Source organism: Pseudorasbora parva, chromosome 9 (genome assembly GCF_024679245.1).
Source record: "Pseudorasbora parva isolate DD20220531a chromosome 9, ASM2467924v1, whole genome shotgun sequence".
Taxonomy (NCBI): Eukaryota; Metazoa; Chordata; class Actinopteri; order Cypriniformes; family Gobionidae; genus Pseudorasbora; species Pseudorasbora parva.
The window spans coordinates 43,605,916-43,631,881 of NC_090180.1; the positions used below are offsets into that span (position 1 = coordinate 43,605,916).

Sequence of the window (25,966 nt, forward strand, 5' to 3'; positions counted from 1 at the left end):
TCACATGAGAGTCAACATGATGAGCAGATGTAGACAATTTAATTATTTTCCTTTGTGTGTTTTTTTTTTTTTTAAATCTTCAATAGGTCCAATATAAGTATACAATATGAAAGTTCTACATTTAATATAAATACACTTATGTTAAGGAGCTGTAGAAAATCAAAATAGAATCTGAGAGAAATTCAGAGATTCAATATTTTTTAATACAAACAAAAATATTTCAGTGGTTTCTGCAAAACAGATAATTTGCTATTAAAAGATCAACAGATTGTTGAATATGAGGAGACACTACAATACAATTCTTTGTTTAAACAATAGTTTTATAGTCTGATAACAGATAGCCTAAAGTGAATTTCCCCTGGGGGTAGATATAAAGCATGTTTATCTACATCTCAAAATCTACACACATCTTAATTCAGCATAAAATTGTATAATTTTTTTAACAATCAAATATGACAACACATGCTGTACAGAACACAAAGTTGCTTGCATGAAGCATAAATATACAAACAAGTTTCGTTCATGACTTTTTACACACACACACACACACACACACACACACACACACACACACACACACACACACACACACACACACACACACACACACACACACACGATCAATATGAATGAATAAATCAATGAAAAATTCCATGAAGTAAAAGTAAATGCATGTTTGTGCACTTGAAGAAAAACATGTAAAAAACAAAATGCAATACACAAAGATATTTTCACTGGGGAAATCATCTTTACTTGTCTGCGGTACACACACTTTTACCACATGAATATGACATAAAACTGACTAAATACAAAACATCTTTTCAAAAATGTACCCGAAGACAACCTGAGTTATTGTATTTGGTTAAACAGTCTGGTTAAATTGTCTAAAATAACTTTTCTAACTAGTTTTGTATGTCCTGAGGGAAAAAACAGTGCTTGCAAGGCAGAAAAAAAATAGGTTTAGGATTTGGTATAAATAAAATGCTGCTTCGTTGTTGCCGTGGTGTCTTGATTTGTGGTGAGAAATCATGCAAATATGACAATGAAATCATCCATGCGGGTGGATTTTAAATGCATAACATTCTCTGAGTGTAAGCCAATAGGAGATTTTCACATTTTAATCTTACATTTCTACAAAGAAAAAAAAAAGATTGTACGTGGGCTGAATTAAAAGCACCAATGTTGCTAAGAAAAGAAGAATAGAAAGATGATAATATCAAAACACCTTGCAGCTACTATCACTAACTGAGAAGTAATGTTAAATGTTCACTGCATGTACACATATGGGTTTGCTTTGTGTAGAATGGCATTTACAGTGCAAGTTGAAGTAATATTTTGCGGCACATGCCCTTGACTAACATCATGACACCAAGGTGGAGACTCGTCAGGTTCTCGTTTAATCGTGTGCAGCAGGTTGCGACTCCTGAACTCGTACGTCAGCCGGATATCATGCTGCATGTAGCTTTTATGATCCGTGGAGGCATTCGCAAACACATGTGTGTCCTGACTGCCGATCTGCGTGTCAGAGTTATTCAGGTCTTTGTTCAGGACACACTTAAGAGGTCTGCTGACTCCCGCACACACATACTTGTGTCCACTGATAGGCGCATTGACGGCAGCTTTGCCATTTTGATATGGAGTATAGCAGTCGTAATATTCAGCCTCGGTTTTCACCTGTGCATATTCAGGGTGCCAGAGCGTCCCGTATGTGCTACACACATTTTCAGAGTCGGAATCTTGTTCTGTCTTAATTGCCACTTCAGGAATCATATTAAAACATTCACTCTGCATCATGCACCTTCTCTCCATCTTCTGCAAATCTGCGTTGCAACCATTTTGTAATTTTCCAGAATGGCCGTGTTTGTAGAAGCTTCCAGGTAGTAGGCAGTTTTCACTGGAGTCCGTGCGTAAGGCAACAGGACAGCGGGCGCTCCAAGAAGCATCAATAGCCTGCAACCTAGAGACGCCCTGAGTGGAAACACAGAAGTTGAGCGGCTCGTCCTGGGTTTTGCAGCTCTCTCCTCTGTACTTTCTGTTGTCCAGGGCAGACCATGAATCATCATGACCCGATGTGTTTGTCCAGTTAACACGTAGCAAGTCTTCACTGGCAAATGAGCTGCAGGAAACTCGTCGTCTTTTATCACTAAAGACAGTACAAGTTAAACTGATTAAAAGACATTTTCTACTCATAAATTACATTTTGTCTTGTGTACATCTTTGTGTCCTTAACAAAGTTCCATGGTTTTGGATACTATCATGATTGAGAATTGTGTGAAAACCATATACATCATCGATATGGTAATCATCATGCAGTACTGTCCAAAAGTTTGGGGTCAGTAAGATTTTTTTTAAATGCTTTCATTTAGTCTCTTATGCTCAACAAGGCTGCATTTATTTGATCAAAAGTACAGTAAAATGGTAATATTGTGAAATATTATTACACAATATTATTACAATTTAAAATGAGGGTTTTCTATTTGAATATATTCTTTTAAATGTAATTTATTCTGTGATCAAAGCTGAATGTTCATCATGAATCATCATTACTCCAGTCTTTAGTGTCACATGATCCTTCAGAAATCATTAAATCAGCTGTTTTTCCCCCCAGAATTATTTCATTTTAAATAAAAATCTTTGTAATATTATAAATAATTTTGACGAGTTTGACACTTCACATCTTTGTTGAATAAAAGCATATACTTCTTACTGATTCCAAACTACTGAATGGTACCATCTGTGACTATCAAACTACCCTGGCACTACAAGTCAAAACTGACTTTCTTTACTTTCTGATTTACTTCTTACTGTGCACAATTCCAATTACAAAAGTTTGAAAGTAAACGTTGGTTATTAGATTATTTGGTTATGGTTAATAGGTTGTTTTAGTGATTTGTAGTGTATTGTATGGATGTTTAATTTTGATTGCAAACTTTGCAAATGTGGAAATAATTAGTAAATCTGTCACACCAGATTCCCTTCAGAGTGAAGTTTGTGCTTACCATCAAGGACAATAATAGAAATAAGCTAACTTTATTGTGTTATTCTTTTTTTGTCTAATAAAATAAAAGCAAATAAAAAGGATTGTTCTCAAAATCTATCATCAAAATGATACATATAAAATATATGTTTCAAAAGAAAAAATATATTTTCTTGTTTAATACCCTGAAATAAAATGAAATAAAAATGGGCTATGACTGCAGTTAAAAACAATGATGCAATAAAATGCAGTAACTGACTAATTTAGCTTAAAAAAATTTTTTTTTTTTCAAATTCATAATTGTAAGCAAAAATGCAGCTGCACAAGCAGACAGACAGATGTGTACCTGCTGCCAGGGGTTTTGTGTTTTCCCTTCATCATCATACTCTTCCTCTTTAGCTCCGTGATGGAGGGCAGTACTAGAGGAACAGCCACACAAAACAGAGCAAGCCGGGGCGGCAGCAAAGATCCAGAGTCCGTCTTCCTCCTCTGGCCCTGCAGGAACTTCAGGCTGCCCTGGAACTGCATGTTCTATAGAAGAAGAGAGCAAAGACTCAGTGCACAGAGCGTGTGGCAACAGTTACATTTAGGAAGGTCTGAGGCCCCTATTTTGGCATGAAATGGAAGTTGCGATAGTCTTTTCTACACTATTGTTACCAAACATGCCACACAAGTTTTGAAAAGGGAAGCCAAGCGTTTCGATCACCCCCAGGTGGTTGGATGTAGTATAGTTCATAACCCTCTCTATGTAATGTAATGGGACATAGACAAACTAAATAAAATTACACTTGAATTTTTTTTTTTCCCAAAGCTGGTTTCTGTCATTTTAGGCTCTGATTTTTAATCACGCTGATGTTAGTTCAAGTGTTTGTTCATTAAATAAGTTTGGTTTTAGTTATTTGACGGTATATGAACTGGGTGTGACACTATAATTGACAGCTGAGATTGACAGCTTCTCTGAGTGAATTAGCCACTGAGGCACCAAAGGACATTTTTGTGACCTTTGGGAGGAGTTTGAAGCTTTAAATGCAGAAATCCTGTTTCATGCATACTGATCTTTTTACACTGTTAAAGACTTGGATTCCCATCCTAAACATAGACAAAGTTTCAAAAACTAAGTTGGACGTTTGATGGAGTATTTCTGTGTCAAAAATACTCCTTCCGGTTTCTCACAAGTTTCGGAGAGTTTTTTTCGAGTATGGGTCAGCTTGACGTCGATAGAGCGGAAGGTCCTTGTATGGGCCGTACGGGCTCTTCTCGCGAAAAGGTGCGCGCGTGCATGACTAGAGCGAGAAAGGAAATGCACGCCCATATACACTCTCTCGGGTGCAGATCCAGTCGTCCGTGCAACACTTCTGTCCCACCACGCTTCATTTTATTCCTATCCCATTCCTATTCCTATGCGACTTCAACACTTCAGCACAGCATTCCGGGAAGGCAGCGCTGCATTTGAACCGATTTGAACGCAGAAATGACGGAAGCGGCACAACATCGCGCTTTAATCGTGTCGCAAAAGTGGATCTCTACGGTCACTGCTGTCACAGGACTTCACGAAATCAACAGTTACCAAAGAAGTGTGTTTTTGATGGAGCGGTAAAGCGGACGATAAAGCGGACGATAAAGGTTCACGGTCCTGCTTTGGAAGCAGGCGGTGAGTAAAACTGCTTCAAATGTCTGTTGTTGGCTATCATCGCATGAGTAAACATCAGTAAACGGCACGATCGTGTACAACGTTAGTTAATTTACCAATGGAGCATGCGATCTATGGTGTGTGTTTAAATATATTTGTTTAGCTGACCACTATAGGTGTCAGTTTTTTTATTGTAAAACCACCCAAACATAAACCTAGCGTTCTCACAAAACGGTTACTCCATTGTTGTTCTCTGTATAACGTTACACTAGTCTGACGTGCAAAACCGTTTTGCTTGCTACTGCTAAGGTTTAGTCGCATACAATAGTCCATAAACCGAATCGTCCTCATAAACTGTGAGTAAACCCACACAAATGTTGACAGGCCACTAAATACAGTACATACAACAGTGACGGACGTCCTGCTGTTGCTGTTTCTCCTGTTCAATTTATTTCAGCCTCCGAATCTGATTCTGGATCATATCTGTATTAGTTGAATCTGATCGATAGCCGTTTTCTTCTCCACGCTTGAGAACGTCACCGCTTTGTGCGCATTCGTCATGCTTTAGCTCCGCCCACACGATACGCCTCCAGCCACTCGTTTTTTTCCGGAAACAGACTCGGTACAGCCTATATTTCTTTTATAAATATAACAAAACTAAAGACTTTTCGGAGATATGAAGGATGCAATACTACTCTATAGGTACTCAAGATTGACATGAGATTGACTGAAACTGAGTACCCCCCCCTCCCCCCTTTAATATCGTAGCTCTTCATGCTCAGTAGCTAGTACTACTGCGCAGACTCAAGCTCCAAGATGTCAGCGCCATATTTCGATACTGGTGGCTTCACTTACTTCAATGGAATAGAGTCAAGATGCGTCATCCATCTTTTTTTACAGTCTACGTTTGTGATGCAATATTTCATTTTTTTAAAAAAGTTCAATTTTGATTTCACCTCGATTTTAATCGGAGATTTCAGAACAGAGTAAGAAACAGGTCATTAAACCACTGAGGTAGAATATATTGAGTGATTTCATGACTGACCAGGAAGCCGGAGGTGCTGTCCAGCAGGCAGCGTACTCGAGTGATGAAGCATCGAGTAAGGAACGGAGATAGTTCAGGAGTAACTCCGTCAGGCTCTTCTGCTCTATACAAATGACCCATCACAACATCCTCATCTATTAGAACACACACATACACAAGATGTAGTTCAGGAACACATGACTCAGTGTGTAATGACAGATGCATGCAGTGAAATATACTGTGTAGTCTCTCTTTTCCATGCAATTATAATGAGACAGCTGGAGCTTATAAGCTTTAAAATAGATGCAAAAGCACCATAAAATTTTTATTAAATAGTCCAACTTCCGGTCTTCTGATGTCATATGCAGTGTATTTACATATGGTTAATGGTAATAATACACACACCAGTGTCTTGCTGGCCAGGGTTCATTGCCCAGTGGAGCTGCCTTCGAAATTCCTGTCGCTCCGCCACATGGATATAATCAAAGACCTTCTGATGCATCACGTCTGTCTGCCAGAAAAGATCACGCACACAACACAAAACCAGAAAGTGTTTATTTCTTAAGCGCTTTAGCTCCCACATCAAGTGTGTTTTGTGTTATCGGCTGCTGCGTTGACCTGGACACTTGACCTGTGCACAGTTGCATGAGCCACACACAATGCAATGACCAAATGTCTCAGTCAACACCACAAGTTTATAAGTCTAATTCAGTTTTATGTTAAACCACATTAGAAACATTACTCATCAAAATTTCCCTTAAGAGCCTTTTTGTCACTTAAACTGGTAAAAAAAAATGTCATAAGCGTTTTAGATTGTGTGAGGTTTCCTGACAAATAGTCAATGTATTCCTCATTCATGCAATTATTATTGTGCATTTGCTCCGGTTTCTATTAATAAGCATTCAGATGTCAGAGAATAATGCAGAACTATTGTGCTCATAGGAACCTAGGTCATGTTGCCAGTAGAGACCTTTGCATGTTTCACCTGAACAGAAGGGGCCACTGCCCGCTTGTGCTCGAATAAGAGTCCCAACCACTGCCATCATGGAAATTAACGGGGGCATAGGGCAAAAATGCCAAAAAAATTTATAAAAAAGCCCCCTCCCCCCAAAATAACTATATATACACATTATATTAAATTAAATTCTCAAACTGCTTTCTCATGTATAATGTATGCTTGAAGCCACAAATCCGCTTTCACAGCCCCATGTGTTGGTTGCGTGACACCAGCACTGCTTGCATGAGGACAGACGTGTCTCTACACTGAAGAACAACAAAACAAAAGCCTGAAATACCAGCCCACACGACCATATCCTTAGTTCATAAACAACAAACTCTGCCTAAAATATTCAACTTTCCCTTAACTTTTCAGTGTGGAACATGCAAGGCTTTTTTTTTGCACACTTTGATGACTAACCATCTCATGACAAACTATCACAGTTTCAATGAGGATCCAATCAAATTTCCTCCTTGGAAGAAAAGGTTTGTTTGCCAAAGAAGCCTGGCTCTTTGAAGGCTGTGAGAAAGTCTTAAATTAGCCAAGGAGTGAAAAAACGTAACTATTTTTACACATTCTGGTGGAGAAGGCCTATAACATTACATAATTCTGCACAGATGGCATGGTTATTTCTTACATAACCACACATGATTTTTTGTTTAGATTTCTCTGATGATAGAGGAATTTTATTTGAGAACTCGTTTTAAAAGGTAAAATGGGTAACTGGGAACATACTGAATTTCTTCACACATCAAAGCTTAATGCACATACTGTTTACCCTCCATCTTAAATAATAAATTAAAATATTTTAAAAAATATATGAGCAGTTAACATTCACAGCAGAATGGAAACAAGCAATATCAAATTTTAATCGAAGGAATATAATTAATGTAATATAATATAATATAATATAATATAATATAATATAATATAATATAATATAATATAATATAATATAATTAATATAATATAATATAATATAATATAATATAATATAATATAATATAATATAATATAATTAATATAATATAATATAATATAATATAATATAATATAATATAATATAATATAATATAATATAATTAATATAATATAATATAATATAATATAATATAATATAATATAATATAATATAATATAATATAATATAATATAATATAATATAATATAATATAATATAATATAATATAATAATTACCTGATGAAATCCCAGGTAGTCAACGATAGTAGAAGATGCATAGAAAATAACACCATCTGAGCTCACGACCAGTGCAAATCCAGAGAGAGACTACAAGACACAAAAGAACAGACTATTATCAATATTATTTGCACAATGTGAATGACATGACTAAACCTTAAACTTCAGACAATAAACAATTTCTGAACTGGTGTGAAGGATGTTAAGAGGAAAACTACATGGCTAACTCACCTGTAGGAGGAGGTCACTCTCTACAACACGGGGCAGAATCTCTTTCCTGTGCTCTGGGATTGAAGTATCACTGCTGTGATTTTCTTTCTCATGGACCGCTGTGAGGATGTCACAGGGAAACATAATTCTGATATCAAATCATGCTAATATAAACATTAATTAAAATAAAAAAATAAGAAAACCAAGACAATTAATGCTTCATAAGAGCAAATACACTGATCATTCTTCTTCATTGGCTCTTAGCCAGTCCATCTTGGATGCACTTTCCCAATTTCACAACTGGTTGAAAATGATCCAAAGCAATGTATTTCTTGTGGCAAATAACCCAAGTGCTCTTTGTTATCTGTGCTAAGATATATATATATATATATTCTTATTTAGTTATTTTAATGGGCACTTCATGAACAGCAAAGCAAAGAAGATAACTAAAAAGTGTGAGCCATTTATTCATTAACCATTTCAGTCATTTACAACTCTTGGTGATTCTATAGGATGTCAATTAATCATCTTGGCATTGATTTTTCTTGGGTAGGTCGCCAGATCTTTCCTCAACCCACCTCATTGTATGGCTTGGGACTCACACATACACGCCTATGGACAATTTAGCATCTCCAATTCACCTATACAGCATATCTTTGGACTGTGTGGGGGAAACCGGAGCACCTGGAGGAAACCCACGCAAACACAGGGAGAAGATCAAACTCGAAGATGCAAAGATAGAAAGCCCTCCTGGCGACAGTGCTACCCACTGAGCCACTAATCAAACATACCATACATACAATCTGTATTTAAACCAAACTTGTTTTCTAATAGGCAGCCATTTTACACTGACATAAGCACATTCATTTGTCCATCATTTTAAGCTCTCCTGGTGGAGAGATGTTTCTCTGACCACTGTAGATTTAATATGATCATAAATTATATTATAAATACATTTAAATAAATTATTAAAAGTTATCAGATATGTGGTCTGAAATAAGTTCTAAACTTTCCTATCTGCGATTTCTCACTAGTCAGATGGTCCAGTTGGCCGCTTACAGCTATTTTTTAGGGAAAATTTCAGCTCCGGATCTTCTCCGGAAATCTTTAGATTTATTTACTTTTAGAGTTTACACCAGGGAAAAAATTCTGTTTTATAAGAGTAATCATGGACAATTCATGGAGACAGGTATGATTCCATGTACGGCACTCTCTCATTCTTATCTATAGTATCCGTAAATTAACTGTCGCACAATGAAATTCAATAACGTCAAGGCTGTAATTTGATTTAAGGCAAACATGATCCCAAGTGTGCTCACTAACATGATGGAAAACTCCAGCATCTCTCTCCAAAGACTAGTTCTCCATTCATTTACTGCAGCCAAACAAGTGAACAATCTGCAGGTGGATGAGTTACTTATTCACAAAATGGCAGAAATGGCTTTTAGAACAGCCCATCTCATAACTGGGCTGTTTTGATGAGGGGATGGAAATAAAAAACAGATCTGCTCTTGACAATTGAGGTTAGATTTACGAGCAGATGTGTGTTTGTGTGCTAGCTATATTATGTAGTAAAGAATGGACTCACTCTGTAACTTTTTCCCATCTTACTTTTAACTTTGTTCCTTGCTCAACGTCTCTCAAAAAAGCTCTAAATGAAGTTCAAGCTTTTCGTTTATTCACATCATGTCGAAGATTTTTGAAGAATGTTTTAACTTTTTGTCTAAGTTAATGGGGTCCACAAAACATTATTCATATTTATGTTTATTGTCATGGAGTGACAAAAAAGGCTTAAAGGGTTACTTAAGCGATTAGCATATGGCCTTCTAACAGTAGAAACCTTGGAGTATATTCAAACGATCGTGCTCCTGAACTGAAAATGCGCCAGAATGAACATGCACTGTGAATGTATATGCCGCGAGTGTAGTCGGGATTACCTCAGCTCTCATCACGAGAGCTCTTTCAGCTCATTCATCACGGCTAAATGTAATCTGACTCCTGCTGTGTTTGTGCTGTGACACTGCCTCAGCGGCTAAATCACATTATATTGAACAGACACGTTCAGTTTTTAATTGTAGTGTCTGTTCTCTAACTGAACTGATTTTATGAAGATGAATGCAGTGGGAAAGTGATCAGTGATTCAGTAGCGGTGGCTTTGGGAGCGGTCTCGTAGGACATAAAGCATTCTGGGAATTATTGTCTTTCATCCCCATGAGATAAAAGATCTGTCTTTTCTCAGTCTAGAAAGCACCAAATTCAAAAATAATTTAACATTTCTACTACATTAATGACCCAGTTTAAATACAGATTCATCTTCCCAGTTCTGAAGTACTCCTTTAACTAGATATTAATTAGGTTGTACACAAAAAATTTAAAACAATCTTTAATTGTTTGGATTAATAAATATCAATTAATGTGATAGATCCCCGCTCTCATTCATCCCAAAAGTGTTCTATTGGGTTGAGGTCAGGACTCAACCAGGGTGCAGGCTAGTTCAGTTCCTCCACACCAAACTTGCTCATCCACGACTTTATGGACCATGCTTTGTGCAATGGTGCGCAGTCATGTTGGAACGGGAAGGGGCGATCCCCAAACTGTTCTCACAAAGTTGGGAGCATGAAATTGTCCAAAATGTCTAGGTATACTGAAGCATTACGAGTTCCTTTTACTGGAACTAAGGGGCCAAGCCCAACTGCTGAAAAACAACACACATCATAATCCCCCCTCCACCAAACTTTCCACTTGGCACAATGCAGTCAGGCAAGTACTGTTCTCCGGGCAACCGCCAAACCTAGATTCGTCCATCAGATTGCCAGAAAGATAAGCGTGATTCGCCACTCCAGAGAACATGTCTCTGCTGCTCTAGAGTCCACTGGTGGTGTGTTTACGCCACTGCATCCAACACTGCATTGCACTTGGTGATGTAAGGCTTGGATGAGCTGCTCGGCTATGGTAACCCATTCCATGAAGCTCTCTACACACTGTTCTTGAGCTAATCTGAAGACCAAACAAAGTTTGGGGTCTGAAGTTATTGACTTCTGCGCACTGTTTTATGTGGCCTGCCACTTCGTAGCTGAGTTTCTGTTGTTGCCAACTGCTACCACTTTGTTATAATACCACTAACAGTTGAGCACTGAATATTTAGTAAATTTCACAAATGGACTTTTTGCACAGGTGACAACCTATCACGGTACCACACTGGAATCCTGAGCTCCTGAGAGCGACCCATTCTTTCACAAATGTTTGTAGAAGCATCTGCATGTCTAGTGCTTGTTTGTAATTCACATGTGGTCATGGAATTGGAACACCTGAATTCAGAAATTTGGCGCGTATTTGTAAATTTGGTGCGTATTTTAAAAGTATTTGTCCCAATACTTTTAGCAATGTAATGTATTTATTTTTTGACAAACAAATTACCAGTGTTGGGCAGTAGCGTCGCTACAAGTAGTGACGCTACTAGCTTAACTAAATTTTTCAGTAGCTTGGTGGTAGCGTCACCGTTTTTTTTTTAATGAAATAGCTTTTCAGTAGCAAAGCTCTTTTGTTGATCAAGTAGTGCGGTAGTGTCCACAACAAGCTAACGTTACATTTCCCCAAGCATTTCTGAGGATCAAGCTCAAATTGGAAACACAACTGTTGAGTCGCAGATATACTTCACTTTCTACATTCCTTTCTGCCTCCCGCAGACATGCACAGATGCGCGCAAGCCTTTCAAAGTAATCCTTTGGCATTGAGCGCGGAAAGACGGGATCTAGTTGACGTTTTTTTTCCCGAGCGCTCAATTCGCTGTAGCACACGTATCGTCCGCTAGGTGACAAAGGGGAAACTGATCTATTGTGTCTCTTGAATAAACACCTCTTGTAAATTAACTTACAGTTTGTCCTGCAAATGTGCCCAAGTCTAAATTGAGCATAAATGCAAACACACTGGTGCGTATGCATTTCATACACAACAGATGAACACACACACACACACACACACACACACACACACACACACACACACACACACACACACACACACACACACACACACACACACACACACACACTCTCTCTCAACACCTGGTTTTGTTAATATTATGGATCATATGTTTTTGTTGCCAAATTGATTTCGGAAAGTTTTTGAATAACTGAAAAAGTATGCATGTCTATATGCTTGACTTTTATTGATCACCAAGATAGCATTGATATGAATGGAGTTGGTTCAATATAAAATTAAATAAAAAGTAGCTTAGATGTAGTAAACTACTTTTGACAAGTTGCTGTAGCTTAGCTTGCTACATTTCCCGGGGGGGAGCTTTAGTGTAGTGAAGCTTAATTTAATGTAGAGTAACTGGTAGCTTAGCTCTCTACATTTTCCAAGCTTGCCCAACACTGCTAATTACAAATGCACTGATGACAACTGCAACAGCAACTCAGCAGCAAAACATTAAAAATAACAACATCCCTCTCATTACAGCACATTTAAAAAGTGCTAAAAGTATCGAATGACATTTCTCGTATAAAAGAAAAGTAAATATAATCTCAGAAACATGACTTCATGAAAACACATGATTAAATTAATATTTTTAATTTTGAAAAAAAGAAAGAAAAATGTATTATTTTTTTCCTAGTGTTTTTCATTATTTACTAGTGTGTTTTTGTATACAGAGTATTCTTCTTCTTCTTCCGGCTTTTCCCTTTAGGGGTCGCCACAGCGAATCATAAAAACTGAAAATATTAAATAAGAGAATTCACTCAGAAAGATTACTTCATCCCCTCCCCTATCCAATACATATTCATAACTGCAGTGTAAGGAATGTAGTAAACAAGTTACATACACTAACTTCACCCGATATGTATACGCGCGTGTTGGAGGAAGAGCAGGCAAGAGAAGGAGGATGGATTTTATAGTAAACTCTTTTGAGCATTACTGGTCTCTTGAGCTTTGATGGACAGATCAATAGATCATTTTCACTGGCGTCCCTCTGAGGTCAGGCTTTGGTGTACTAGTCACGCAAACCCTGCTACAGGCTCTTAAATGGCCAACATTCAATTTAAACAAATCAAAACTGCCCAAACTAACTGTCGGTCTGTATATCTACCCATCTATTGTATGTATATATATATATATATATATATATATATATATATACACACACAAAATATATATTCTGTGTCTGTCTATCCATCATCTCTCTGTCTGTCTATCTAGTGTTTGCCTGTCTATCTATCTATTGTCTGTCTGTCTGTCTATATATCTATCCGTCTGTCATTTGGGGTGAGTATGATTATTATTATTTTTTTGTGATAATCCTGAATGATCCCCAAGGCAACATTTATTTGAACAAAACTAGAGTAAAAACAGTATTGTAAAATATGATTACGATTTAAAATAACTTCGCTATATTCTGTAACATTATAAATGTCTTTACTGTCACTTTTAATTACTTTAAGGCCACCTTCTTTGTTGAATTAAAGTATGAATTGCTTCCCCAAAATAAGCAGCTTACTGACCCGAAACATTTGAATAGTAATGTGTGTGTATAACTTTCTGTCAGTCTGTCTTCACTTAAGAATTCATTTAAATTGTTTTCCAGTCAATTGGTCACATGCCACAAACATAACAGAGCACTGCAGAGGCACATGCACTCCGATGGCAGATTATTTCACATCACTAGCAGCACTAATGAAAATGGCTTCAACTGAACTTGGGTTAACCTTGCCAAAGAGGGGTCAACTTGTGCCTTTTGTGAACTAATGGCTGTGGCGTGAGAGACACCCGTGTTTGGAAACAGTCTTAGCATGAGATCATGCAGATTAGACTGCTGGCACACGGCACCGTTTGCAGTATTATTCACAAAACAGTCTTGATTTACATGACTGTTATCATAAATTCTGTTTTTATTGAGCATTGCATATTGATTGTGAATCTTTTTCCAGGAATGCCAATCCCTAAATAGTATATATAATAAATAACACAAAGCACAGAAAACTGAAAAATGTTATTTATTTAGTAAATGTTTTTAAACATCTCTGATAGTCTGTCTCCAAGCTGCAAAACAGGCATAAAAAGAAGAAGGAAAAAAAGGATTTGGCAAAAGCACTGTCATGCAGACATTATTACAGTTGTAAAGCAACAGAACAAGCTTAACGGCAAACTCCTTTATGTATCTGGGACATTTTTACCAGTCGTTCGCACGACATTATGTGTGGACTCAGAGGAACCGCCTTCCGGTTGCCAACAAACACAAACCCTAATGTTCCTACTGAGAGGTTTTGATGTTGACAACAAATCTCTTCAGAAATAGTTTTCTTTGCTGCACTTTGCATTTTGGTGAAAATATAGCTGTTTGAATGGTGACAGAAAACATAATACTAGCATTATAAGCGAAATAAGCAACTCCAAATGGATCATATGCTCATACAGAACAACATAAACATAGATAAAATACTGTTTCGAGGTATAACTAAGATCAGAGTATAGGGAGGGGAAAATCCTCAATCCCATGCTAAAACAGATGTTTGGAGACTCACGCACATGCATGATGCTGAACGCTTGGATCATTTATCAGCTTCTAGCACACATTCTCACATGATGAAAACAAACAGAGGAATGTTTCCAGGACAGAGATGGAATTTTCCTGATTTGCACGCAAGAAGAATATGCCAAAGAGGGTCTGGAGGCTGCCAAATGCCTGAACAACAGTGATTTCTCTGGAGCACGATACTAAACGCTCAGTATAGAAGGGCACCAGAGACAACATCCTTCCATCATGAAGACCAATCAGCCCTGATGTTGTCATCCAACTAACTGATGGCAAATTCATCATAATTCAATTTCTACATTATATATTATATATATATATATATATATATATATATTTTTTTTTTTTTTAAAGGTGCCCTAGAATGAAAAATTGAATTAACCTTGCCATAGTGAAATAATAAGAGTTCAGTACATGGACCTCACATACTGTGAGTCTCAAACACCATTGCCTCCTACTTCTTATGTAAATCTCGTAAATCAAAAACACAACGGAAAAAAGTGTGCTTCTCAACATAAACCCAAACGTGACGCAAGCGTTGGGGATCATTTATATGCACGCCCCCAACATTTGCATCTGTCCGAACATGTTCATTGTCAGGCGGAACTGACACAGCCGAATCATTGAGACTATAGGTAAAGACACTTAAGGATAGCAAAAATGTCAGCTGTGCAGGGACTGTTGTCATATGTCAACAGTCATGGTTGAGGTTTATTTTAATCGGATACCACAACAAATCGTTTGTTTGTTCGGCCAATTTCAAGCAAGCTTCGCTCAGCGTCTTAAACTGAAGAAAGGGGCGACTGTATTCCTGCAAGCAGTACGTAGTGATTTATCCACTTATTGACTAGCTGTTTAAACAATTTCTGATTACATTGAAAGTTTCTTAGAGAGACCGCATTGTCTAGATAACGCAAGATGCTAGTACACCAAGTACCATACAAAACTAAAATAGTGTGTCTAATGACAAAGGGTAATATTATATTACAAAATACAACCGTAGATATGTTGCTTACAGATCGTTCACTCGATCCTTCTAGCAAACGTCACCTTTTCCACCATATAAGTTAAAACAACAGTCATTTGACAAGGCTATTCATTTTGTAAAAATATATGTTATATATTTAGATTTTTGAGAATTGAAGTAGGCCTATGATGTTTTTGCATGCTTGTTCAGAGTACATCACAGTCACTGCGTAGCCTACATTGTGACAAACGTTATATAAACATGGAATATCGTTAACGAAAAAAGTCAAGTCTAAATAGTAGACTGAATGACACTTTAAGCAGAACATCTCAAATGGAGATTGCTTGTTTATTGGTGTTTTCAGATCATCTGCTCGCGTGCATATGGTTGCCAGACTGGACATGTTTAGGTAAAACACCGGATGTGTTCTTTTCACAGAAAAACTCTGTTTGGAGGATTTAAATGACTGAAATCTGGCAACCGCATGAACGAGAGTTCTCTCTCGTGCAAAAGTCTCTCTCTTTAACAAAGTTTGCAGTGTTTTCTGTTTATTTTGATAAATAAAAATTCATTATTATTCAGTAAATATTAAAATGTTAACAAAAATATTTTTAAAATACAGAAACTACAGAACTATATTAAGTAAATAATCTGACAACATTAAATGAATGGGATCCCATAATAATTTAATAAAGTTTTACAGTAGTAACAACAATATATTTGTATTATGATATGATTATTATCATATTTTTATTATAAATATGATGATTATCTCTAAGGTGGACACCCAACTTAATATATGATATTTACCATCTGAATCTTAGCCATGTCATGTAAACAAATGGTAAAGTCAGCTGCTGTTTAAATATGCCTTTTAAATACCATAATTTTACATATTCTGTTATTGAAAAACTGTTGCTTTATTTACTTTGAACAAAAATCATAAACAAGACCTTTGTCTCAAAATATATGCAATAATTTTAGTGATTCTCATTTGCTACTCAAATCTCCAATAAAAATAGATAAAATTAACGCAGAATCAACTTTTTGAAAGCATAATTACAACAAATTAATTAGCACTAAAGCCTAACAATTGTATTTACAATGTGATTGTAAAATGTTTTTTATTCATTCTCTATATTAAATTAGTTCACCCAAAAATGAAATTTGTCATTAATGACTCACCCTAATGTTATTCCACACCCGCAAGACTTCCGTTCATCTTCAGAACACAGTTTAAGACATTTTATATTTAGTCCAAGAGCGTATCCAAGTGTATGCACACCATACGGTTCATGTCCAGAAAGGGAATTAAAACATCATCAAAGTAGTCCATATGTGACATCAGTGGGTTCATTAGAATTTCTTGAAGCATCGAAGATATATTTTGGTCCAAAAAATACAAAAACTACAACTTTATTCAGCATTATCTTCTCTTCCGGTTTGGTTTTCAATCCTCAAATAAAGATTCAAAGGTTTATGAATGATCGTATTGATTCATGATTCGAATCATGTGTCATGGGTGATCCGAATTATGAATCAATCCCCTGATTCATGACCGTTCAAGCATGCACGCGTTTTCCACGCCGGACGTGTCACGCAGGCAGTGTGCAAGCTCTAACCGGTTAACATGGGAGCAGTAATAAAAACAGACATGCCACGCAGCCGAGACGCTCACAGCACGCTTGCAGTGTGTCCCCGGCCTTACGGGTGTGGAACAACATTAGGGTGAGTCAATAATGACATCAATTTCATTTTTGGGTGAACTAACCCTTTAACCCCCTTACAGTGCCCCCTTTTTGGTTTGGGCCAATGCCCCTTAAAATGTCTGTGCACAGCCCTGGTTCCAAATATCATACATATAAAATTACACACTACCATTCAGAAGTGAGTATTTTTTTATATTTTTTTTAGTAATTTTCACAGGAGTAAATTACATTTTAAAATATATTCAGAGTGCAATAATATTTCACAATAATACTGCTTTTAATGTATTTTTTTTAATGTAAAAAATTAATTAGCATAAAGACTTTTCAAAATGTTGAACGGCAGTGTGCATAGTTTTATATTTAGTCATGTGCATCCATTTTTTAAGCCAAAGCAATAAAAAATAATAATAAAAAAATTATTCTGAAGAAAAGGCTCATATTTAAATGAAACAACTGAAAGCTCTCATAACCATGCAAGCAAAACAATCTTTGGGGCTGAACATTTGGAAACTAGTGTTGGAAACATTAACTTATTTTCCAAATCTTTCAAAAATGGGGAAAATTAAACTATAAAGTCATCTACATTGTATAATTTGAAACAACTGAGGTGAAGAGACATTTACAAATGTGAAGTACAATAATGTAAACACATTTGACACAATATTTTTTCCAATTAACTCAAAAAATACAAAGAAGATTAAAAAAAGACAAAGCAGATTTCTGAACATAGCTTGGCCTATAACTGGAAAAGTGATTGAATCAAACATTCATATGTGGCCACTAAAAGTGAATTGTGAATGACCTAAACAAGAATCAAAGCTGATCTGCATCTTCCCCCTCTTACTGCTTTTCTCAGGACGGGGACTTTGCCAGGCTGCTGTCACGCAAACGCTCCCTAGGAGCCAGTGGAGCATTCGTTACCCATAACCCTCTTCACTTCAACATCCCACACACTATCTTGCTCTCTCTTTGTGGATCTCAATTACTCCCTCATGTGCAGTTTAAGTTGTTATTCACACACTGGAACTAACTTTTCAAGTGGATTAACATTTCATAAAGGAAACAATAGTGCTTAAAATAGTGTTAAATATTTAAGCTCAGGTTTTAGACTCAAATTAAAGGCTGCTTCATAAAACTTCTGAGTGTCTCAGCATGCATCTTGTTTTCTGATAAAAAAAGATCAAAACAGCTACTGGTGGTCAAATTAATTTATGAAATAAAAGGCCAAAATAGGTTTTTATATTATTTTTAAGAAATATAGTTAAACCAAAAATTGTAATTCATGCTGTTTTAAACCCAAAATAAATCTATCACTGTTTGCAATAATCATTTAATTATGTAAAGATTATTAAAAAACTCAACTGCACCTTATACACAGCACTGAAATTAATAATAATAATTTTGAATGGAGGATGTTAGTTAAGAGGTTCATGAATTATCTGCATCCTATTAATTTACAGTATAAAAAATGCACATTTCTGTAAACTTAATTGACATCTCAACTGATAAAACAAAATCGAGTGAAGTATCAAGCTCATGATCACTACATTATCATTTAGTGTATGCAGCTCCCAATCTTAGTAGGACCCTCTGTGAGCCGGTTTTGAGCGCATGTGTGTGTCTAATGCAGTGTTTCCAGTAACAAGAAGCTGCTGAAACTGGAAGCAGCTGCATTGGCAAACCGACACACTGCATTGGGTGAATCTTTGCTATCATTAAACACTTCCTTAGTGTCACTCTTAGTAACTTCACTTACACAAAAATAAGAAGGGTATAAAACAGGAACAAGATCCTATGCTCATGATTTAAAATGATGTAGGACAAGTTATACACTTAAGTTTAATACTTTTGTTTTAAATCACTAATCCTAAATTTGAGCGATAATGGGGAGATTTGCATTAGCAAGCATGAGCAGCAGTTAGGGTTGCCACCTTCAATACAGAAAAATAAGGGATGCCTGCCGCAGCGGTGGCCACACCCCTTGGGGCCACGGTGACCACAGTCCCGATGGTGTGCCAGTGCAGTGGTCGTATATCATAACTTAAAACGTGTTTTCATAATTTGTATATATATTAAGATTGATACCAATGAACATTATAATATAGGATATCTGCTATTGAAATCAGTGTGAACAGATGCACTCAGTATAATACACAGCTATGACAATGAAAAACAAACTCAGCTGCTGTAACCTAGAGGGGAGTAGGATAAGAAATTGCAAATTAACTTGAGTAATTTTATAGTGTTGTGAACAAAGATTTTGACTAAAATATTTGTCATTGTTGCAGTAACACCATCCAAACAGTGAAACCACACCTAAATAACTGTAAATAATATAATGTCTACATATAAAATCATTTCTTATTTTAATAAAACACATAACATTTTTATTTTTGGTAAGTTAAGTAAATATATTTATGTATTATTCCGTTTTTATATAGTCTGTTAATTCTATAGTATTGGATGATGCAATTATTTAAATTTGTTAAGCATAACAAATAGTTGTTTATTTTATTCCTAAAAGGTCCTATTTTGATTAAATATGTATATATATCTTATCTCTTATTAAAGTAATGCTTGTGTCTGACTGTACAACTTAACCTTAATAAACAAATCATACCATAACATCATTATAGCCTACATTATTAACATTGTTTCTTAATAGGCAGCATATGAAATCTAACGTTATCAATCAAAAAATTATTTTGATATAGGGTATTTGGACCTGCCTCCGCCATCGTTTCAAATGGATTCTGCCCATATAGAAAAGAACCGGCGAGGCGGGGTCCCCTCGTCTTCTGACTCTGATTGGCCGTGATTCACGGCCCGTGAACCTGAAACAAACCAATCAAACAAACCAACAACGGCAGCGACCCAATTAGGGGCAGAATAGGACGTGTCTTCACACAATGCGGGTGGACCTACGTAAAATACGGGACAAATCGCGTCATTTTTCCTGAAAATACGGGACGATTCCGTATTTCACGGGACGGGTGGCAACCCTAGCAGCAGTGTTAGGGGTAACGCTTTACAATGCAAGTTACATAATCAGATTTCTTTTTCAAGAACTACTCAAAAAAAAAAATGCCGTTTGGGGGGTAAAATGTGTGTTATTTTGGCAAGGTTGCCAGCTAAAATTTGCATTCCTGGGTCACATAATTGAAGTCGTTTTAACCCGTTGACATGGAAAACAACCCACGGAAAAAAACGCAGACTTGGCAACACAGTGCAGTAGAGCTCTGTTGACATTTGACAACTATCATTATGCGTCACTGAGTATATTTCCAAACCCAGGTCACTATATTTTACTGCTGCGTTACATAGTTGCAGACAGAATGCAGTGTTTTATCATCTAGATATATCTGTCAGGCACAACCAATGGGATGGAAGAAGGGAAGACAACATTTTTCAAAAGGAGGACAGTTCCACAAAAGGAAGCGAGTCTTACTGGTTTGGAACAACATGACACAAATGCTACAATTGTTGACAGAATAATAATATATCTTAGAGCTATGAAAGTAGCAGCTCTAATTCTTTGGTCTTGGAAGAATTTGAGGAGAAATATTTGAGCTCATATTGAAATCTCTGACAAATCTCTTATTGCTTTCTTGGAGAAGAAAGAACGGAGACATGGGGAAAAAACAAAGATAAATATGAGGTTTGTTAACAGATTTATATCAAAATTATTTAAAATCATTAGCAAAATATAAAATCACTGTACATTAAATAAGTCAATTCTACCTTTAGTTTTGCAAGGCAATCCCCCCCCCATATAACAATGAAAACTCTTCCATGAAACCCTTTTTGATGGCATTCCAGTTCACATTTTAACTCCAAACCTGACTAGAATTTCTGATAAATTTCTACACTGTCAAGGCCTTGACTATAATTTACGGCTTGAATGAAGGTGACGAAAATGAGAGGAAACCAAAAAACGCAAATGGCCGTGAGAAGATGAATGTTAAAATGCCAATGTTTGAACATTATACACACATCAATCTTACTTGAACTGAAAGATCAAGGTCGGCACAAACCAAGATCTGTGACGGTTCCAGCTTTTCAGGGTCGTATCATGCATTATAAACGACTGTATTCATGACAGTTATGTATATTTTACTATCTAAAACAGGTTCTGTGACATCTAACCAAAATCCCAAACATACAAACCATGTGCAAAGGCACCTGGAAACACATAGGCAGTGGCTGGTTGCATAAACTGCTTAGACTAACTTGTCACCTACAAATTAGTCATCTAATTTTTTTTCTTCATAACTTTAAGTCACTTACACATAAACATAGACTGCTCTAATTTGAATTTGAAAAGCAAGACTGATTATCTCAGACTAATTTAGTTCAAATTATCTCAGACTAATTACTAATGGATCTGGGGTGTGTTTCAACGTAACTGGCTGCTTAACTAACATAGCACAATGCATCGTTGAAGAAATAAACAAGTCACGACTGTTTCCTGAAAACCGCATTGGTCGCAAATTTGTCCTTCAACCATAAATTACAGACATGGCATCTGAGGACTAAATCTCTTTTCTCTGTTATTTTTTCTGTTATTTACTTCCAGATTTAATCAAAGACACTGTTCAAAAACAGCACTTCACATTTCTTAACAAACTAAAAACCATAATTGAAATTTGTATATTATTATAAATTGTACTAAATGCCAGCTTGATTATTTTGCTACGGTAAGATAAGGATTTAATAAGCCTTACATATAATGCAAACAAGAAACTATGCTTCTAACCAGAGGTCGAGAGCGGTCATTTCAACACACAACTTTGCGATGCTATTTGTGAATATAACTATGGTTTGAGCAAACACTGACTGGTTGAACTATGGTGATAACGACAGAACTTGTGACCACAGTTGAGCAACAATACTTTTAAAATACTATGGAAGTCAATGGCTACAGACAGGTAACTGTCTGGTTACCAGGATTCTTTAAAATGTCTTTTTTTGCGTTCATCCGAATAAAAAAATGAATACAGGTTTGGAACAACATGAAGGTAAGTAAATGATGACAAAATTGTAATTTTTGGGTGAACTCTCCCTTTCACTTAGTGGCGGTTTATACAACTGGCCCCAGAACTGTCCTGAAACTAAATCTGAATTTAGTTCAAATTAATCACTACTGAACTGACTTAGATCTGAATAATGACACTGTTGTCTTCTAGAGCTGCAATTAAATTTTTTATAACTGATAAATAACAGATTAATTTTACAACACTAACACTTGACTTTAAATGATCACTAGCTTTGGAAATAACAGATTCAAAAAGGCTTCCCCAATACTGCATATTGCACATGATGCTGGGCACACATCTATCATCCTTCCTTTTTAGGTGATAAAGTAATGGAGAGGAATAAACAAAGTGACCTTTACGAGTTCAGATACATTTGAAAGATGCCCAAATACTGCCAGCTCTCTACACAACAGCTCAACACTGATCCATTTGAACAATCTGGCAATAAAACGGCGTCACAACAAACAGTATGTGAGAGCAAGAGGGTAATCTCTACTTTACACTGGGTGCTCATACATACAGCTGCACATGGACATGTCCTTATGTAGCACCTCCTGAAATAAATCCCATGACACACATTATTTTAAAATGGCAGAAGAAATGCATTTCTATTTACCAGCATGTTTGGTCAGCATCGCCACAAACTAGAATACAAATCAGTTTAAGGTGAACTAATTCCTAAAGTTGTACTTTAGTTTTTATAAATAATTTAACTTGCAAACTAAGAATATGAACTGTTATATAAATAATTTAACAAGCAAACTAAGAATAGGATCTAAAAAATAAATAAAGGAACATGGGAAGATTCAGTGGAAAATGTGCTCCATAAACCGTTGTTTTTATATATATATATATATATATATATATATATATATATATATATATATATATATATATATATATATATATATATATATATATATATATATATATATATATATATATATATATATATATACATACATACACACACACACACACACATTAAAACACATAAACAGTGACCATGCAACAATCTGACAATTATGTAAAAATGTGCAAGGAGACAAAAAAAGTCTAGAGACAAATCCAGTTTTAGCATATACTTAAGTAAAACACAAATATGGTCAAGTCAGGTCATTTAGATAATTTAAAAAAAGTAGCATTTATTTTAAAGGGGATGTCTAATGCTATTTCATGCATTCTGACTTATTTACACTATTAAACAGTTGCATTCTCATGCTAAACATGGCCAAAGTTTAAAAAAAGTTTGACGTATGACGCTGTATTTCTGTGCCAAATACACTCCTTCAGGATTCGTGTAAGTTTCTGAAAGTTTTTTTTTTTTTTTGCCGTTTGTAATTGAAAGATGGCGCGGTCTCAGCATTAAAAGATCCCTGTGTCTGGACCGCAGGCAGTGAGTGAAACGGCATCAAATGTGTATAGGTAGGTACTCAAGATTAGAAACCGTGTTATGTATCCTTTAAAGCATTCTAAAGCCGTGTTTCCACCGCAGGAATTTTCCCCAGGAACTAGGGACTTTGGGGTGGTACTCTGTTTCTCGACCGCAGAAACTGGGGTCTAAAAGTTCCGGGTACAAATTTCCGCCTTAAAACTTCTTGCAAGGTAGTACCCTTTTTAAAAGTTCAGGAACTTTCTGGGGTGGGACTTGGCCGCTGAACAAGCTGATTGGTTGAGCTCAAGCATAATTTTATTTCAACCTAAAAGTCTGTCGTTGTGCGTGCAGTGGGAGTCGTTTGCATTTCAAATCAACAATGGAGTTTAAAAAATATGACTGATGGGCCGACAACAAGGTCTAGGCTTTATTATGTTTATTTGCAGATGACGAAATTCAGTGTTAACCTGAAAAGACTCACACGTAGTCCTATGTCACCAGACTAATCTTTGCGGTACCTTAGACCACGATGGAAACACAGACAGTAGCAGGTCTGAGGGGAAAAAAAGAGTTCCTGGGACAAATTGTTCCGGGTAATTTCGGTGGAAACGGGATGAATAACATTTGTGGGCCAATGTATGATGCAATGTAGGAATTCACAGTTTTTAGCAAGGAAATGTTCCTTCTTACCTTGAAAAAAGCTCTTCACTCGCAGGAAGCTGACGCTTAGTCTCAGCACCGAGAGTTTGTCCAGTTTGGAGATGACTTCTGCACTAAGGGGCAGCAGACTCGCCAAACGGTCCAGCTCTGCATTCAGGCGGTCGCGGTGACGCTTGGACGGATTCGAATTCTGACCTGCTTTCTCTGGTTTCCTGACACAAAAGTTTAACTAGAGTTTAATGGCACACTTCAAACCTGTGTGATATCCACAGCACTAAATGGCACAGAGACTCCATCACATTTGCAATCTGCATGACACACAGATGTTATTTATGTGAACATGACATAAATATTATTAATGGGTAACACTTTACAATAAGGTTTCATTAGTTAAAATTAACTTAGAATAAACAATAGCTACTTCTACAGAATTTATCTTTTATTAATTTCAACATTTACTAATAGCCTACATTGTCAAAATCAGAAGTTATTTGTTAATATTAGCTGTAAACTAACATGAACAAACAATGAACAGCTGTTTTTTTATAAAAAAAAACATTAGCAAAGATTAATATATACTGTAACAAATGTATTGCTTATTATTAGTTTATGTTAAATAATTCATTAACTAATGTTAACAAATGAGACCTTATTATAGTGTTATCATTTCATGTTATTTAAGGAATTATAATCAGTATTATTAGTGACTTTTCCCGCATTGTTTGTTATTCGTATTGACACTGTCAATAAAAAAGAGCCCATCATTTATTATTATTACTAATAATACTACTAGTAAATAATAAAAGAACAATTAGAAAAGTCCTATGTCAAAGAAAGAGCCTTGGAATGAACAAGAAGTGACAATACATAAGGACCAATAATAATTGCATTGAGTAATGCAATTATTATTGGTCCTTATGTATTGTCACTTCTTGTGGCATTCAGGGCGACTGGGACACTTTTTGCCACTACTAATACTAATTTAAATATTAATTAACATCAGTGACAACTTTTTCTGTTCTATTTTTTCTTTGTCATTTGCATTGATAGTTTGTCAATAACAATAACAAAAAATATATTTCCAGTGAAATACTCAACTGTTTCTGAACGGGTTTTCTCCTTTTCCTTCCAGCATACAGACAGTCTCCGGGTGGAATCATTGTTCACTTGTCCAAAAATATCAACACTTTTAGCCTTTTAGTTTCTGGCAAACAGCTTTAAACGTGGGAAAAAAAGTCGGGAATTAAGCAGGCGTGAACGCGTAAACAAATAGACACAATAAAACGGATAAAAAAATATTACCTCACAGAAAACATAGATTGGCAATTCCTATGCCTAATATATAGCCTAGCGAACATACGAAGTGAAAACTTACCAAAACCCGCATATAGCCGAAGATTGGAAGGATCTAGAATATTTGAAACGAAGACAAATCATCCAGAATGTCAATTAGATGGAATAAACTCTTGACATGACAGCGACATCAGACAAGCGCAGATGTTTTATAGTCGCTCATCCAGCGCGTGATTAAGGTGGCGGATCTTCTCACGCGAGCATCTTTACGCACGCACAGCGGTTTTACTGTAAGCGACGCCAACAAACTAAAACTGAACTGGGCCAGCGAATCTTTACAGACTCTTTAAAGACAAAGTTA

General features: G+C 36.2%; 1 protein-coding gene across 1 annotated transcript; it reads right to left on the reverse strand.

Annotated features, from left to right (window-relative positions):
• Positions 1–1,170: 1,170 nt before the first annotated feature.
• ahrrb (aryl-hydrocarbon receptor repressor b) lies at positions 1,171–25,820 on the reverse strand. The gene is made up of 9 exons (XM_067453314.1): positions 25,688–25,820; positions 25,411–25,527; positions 24,343–24,524; positions 8,058–8,155; positions 7,827–7,916; positions 6,037–6,142; positions 5,653–5,786; positions 3,324–3,508; positions 1,171–2,143 (listed from the first exon to the last, which is right to left on the reverse strand). The coding sequence occupies exons 2-9, from the start codon at positions 25,470–25,472 to the stop codon at positions 1,267–1,269; spliced, it is 1,734 nt and encodes a 577-aa protein (XP_067309415.1). The 5' UTR covers positions 25,473–25,527; positions 25,688–25,820; the 3' UTR covers positions 1,171–1,266.
• Between the last annotated feature and the right edge of the window lie 146 nt (positions 25,821–25,966).

What these genes read in the sequence shown, in the direction of transcription:
- ahrrb (XM_067453314.1), bottom strand. Translation starts at nt 25,472, where the DNA reads ATGATTCCACCCGGAGACTGTCTGTATGCTGGAAGGAAAAGGAGAAAA. An exon ending in AGTGAAGAGCTTTTTTCAAG is followed by an intron (nt 8,156 to 24,342) that starts GTAAGAAGGAAC and finishes ACATCCTCACAG; the next exon opens with CGGTCCATGAGAAAGAAAAT. An exon ending in ACAGCACCTCCGGCTTCCTG is followed by an intron (nt 3,509 to 5,652) that starts GTCAGTCATGAA and finishes CTTCTTCTATAG; the next exon opens with AACATGCAGTTCCAGGGCAG.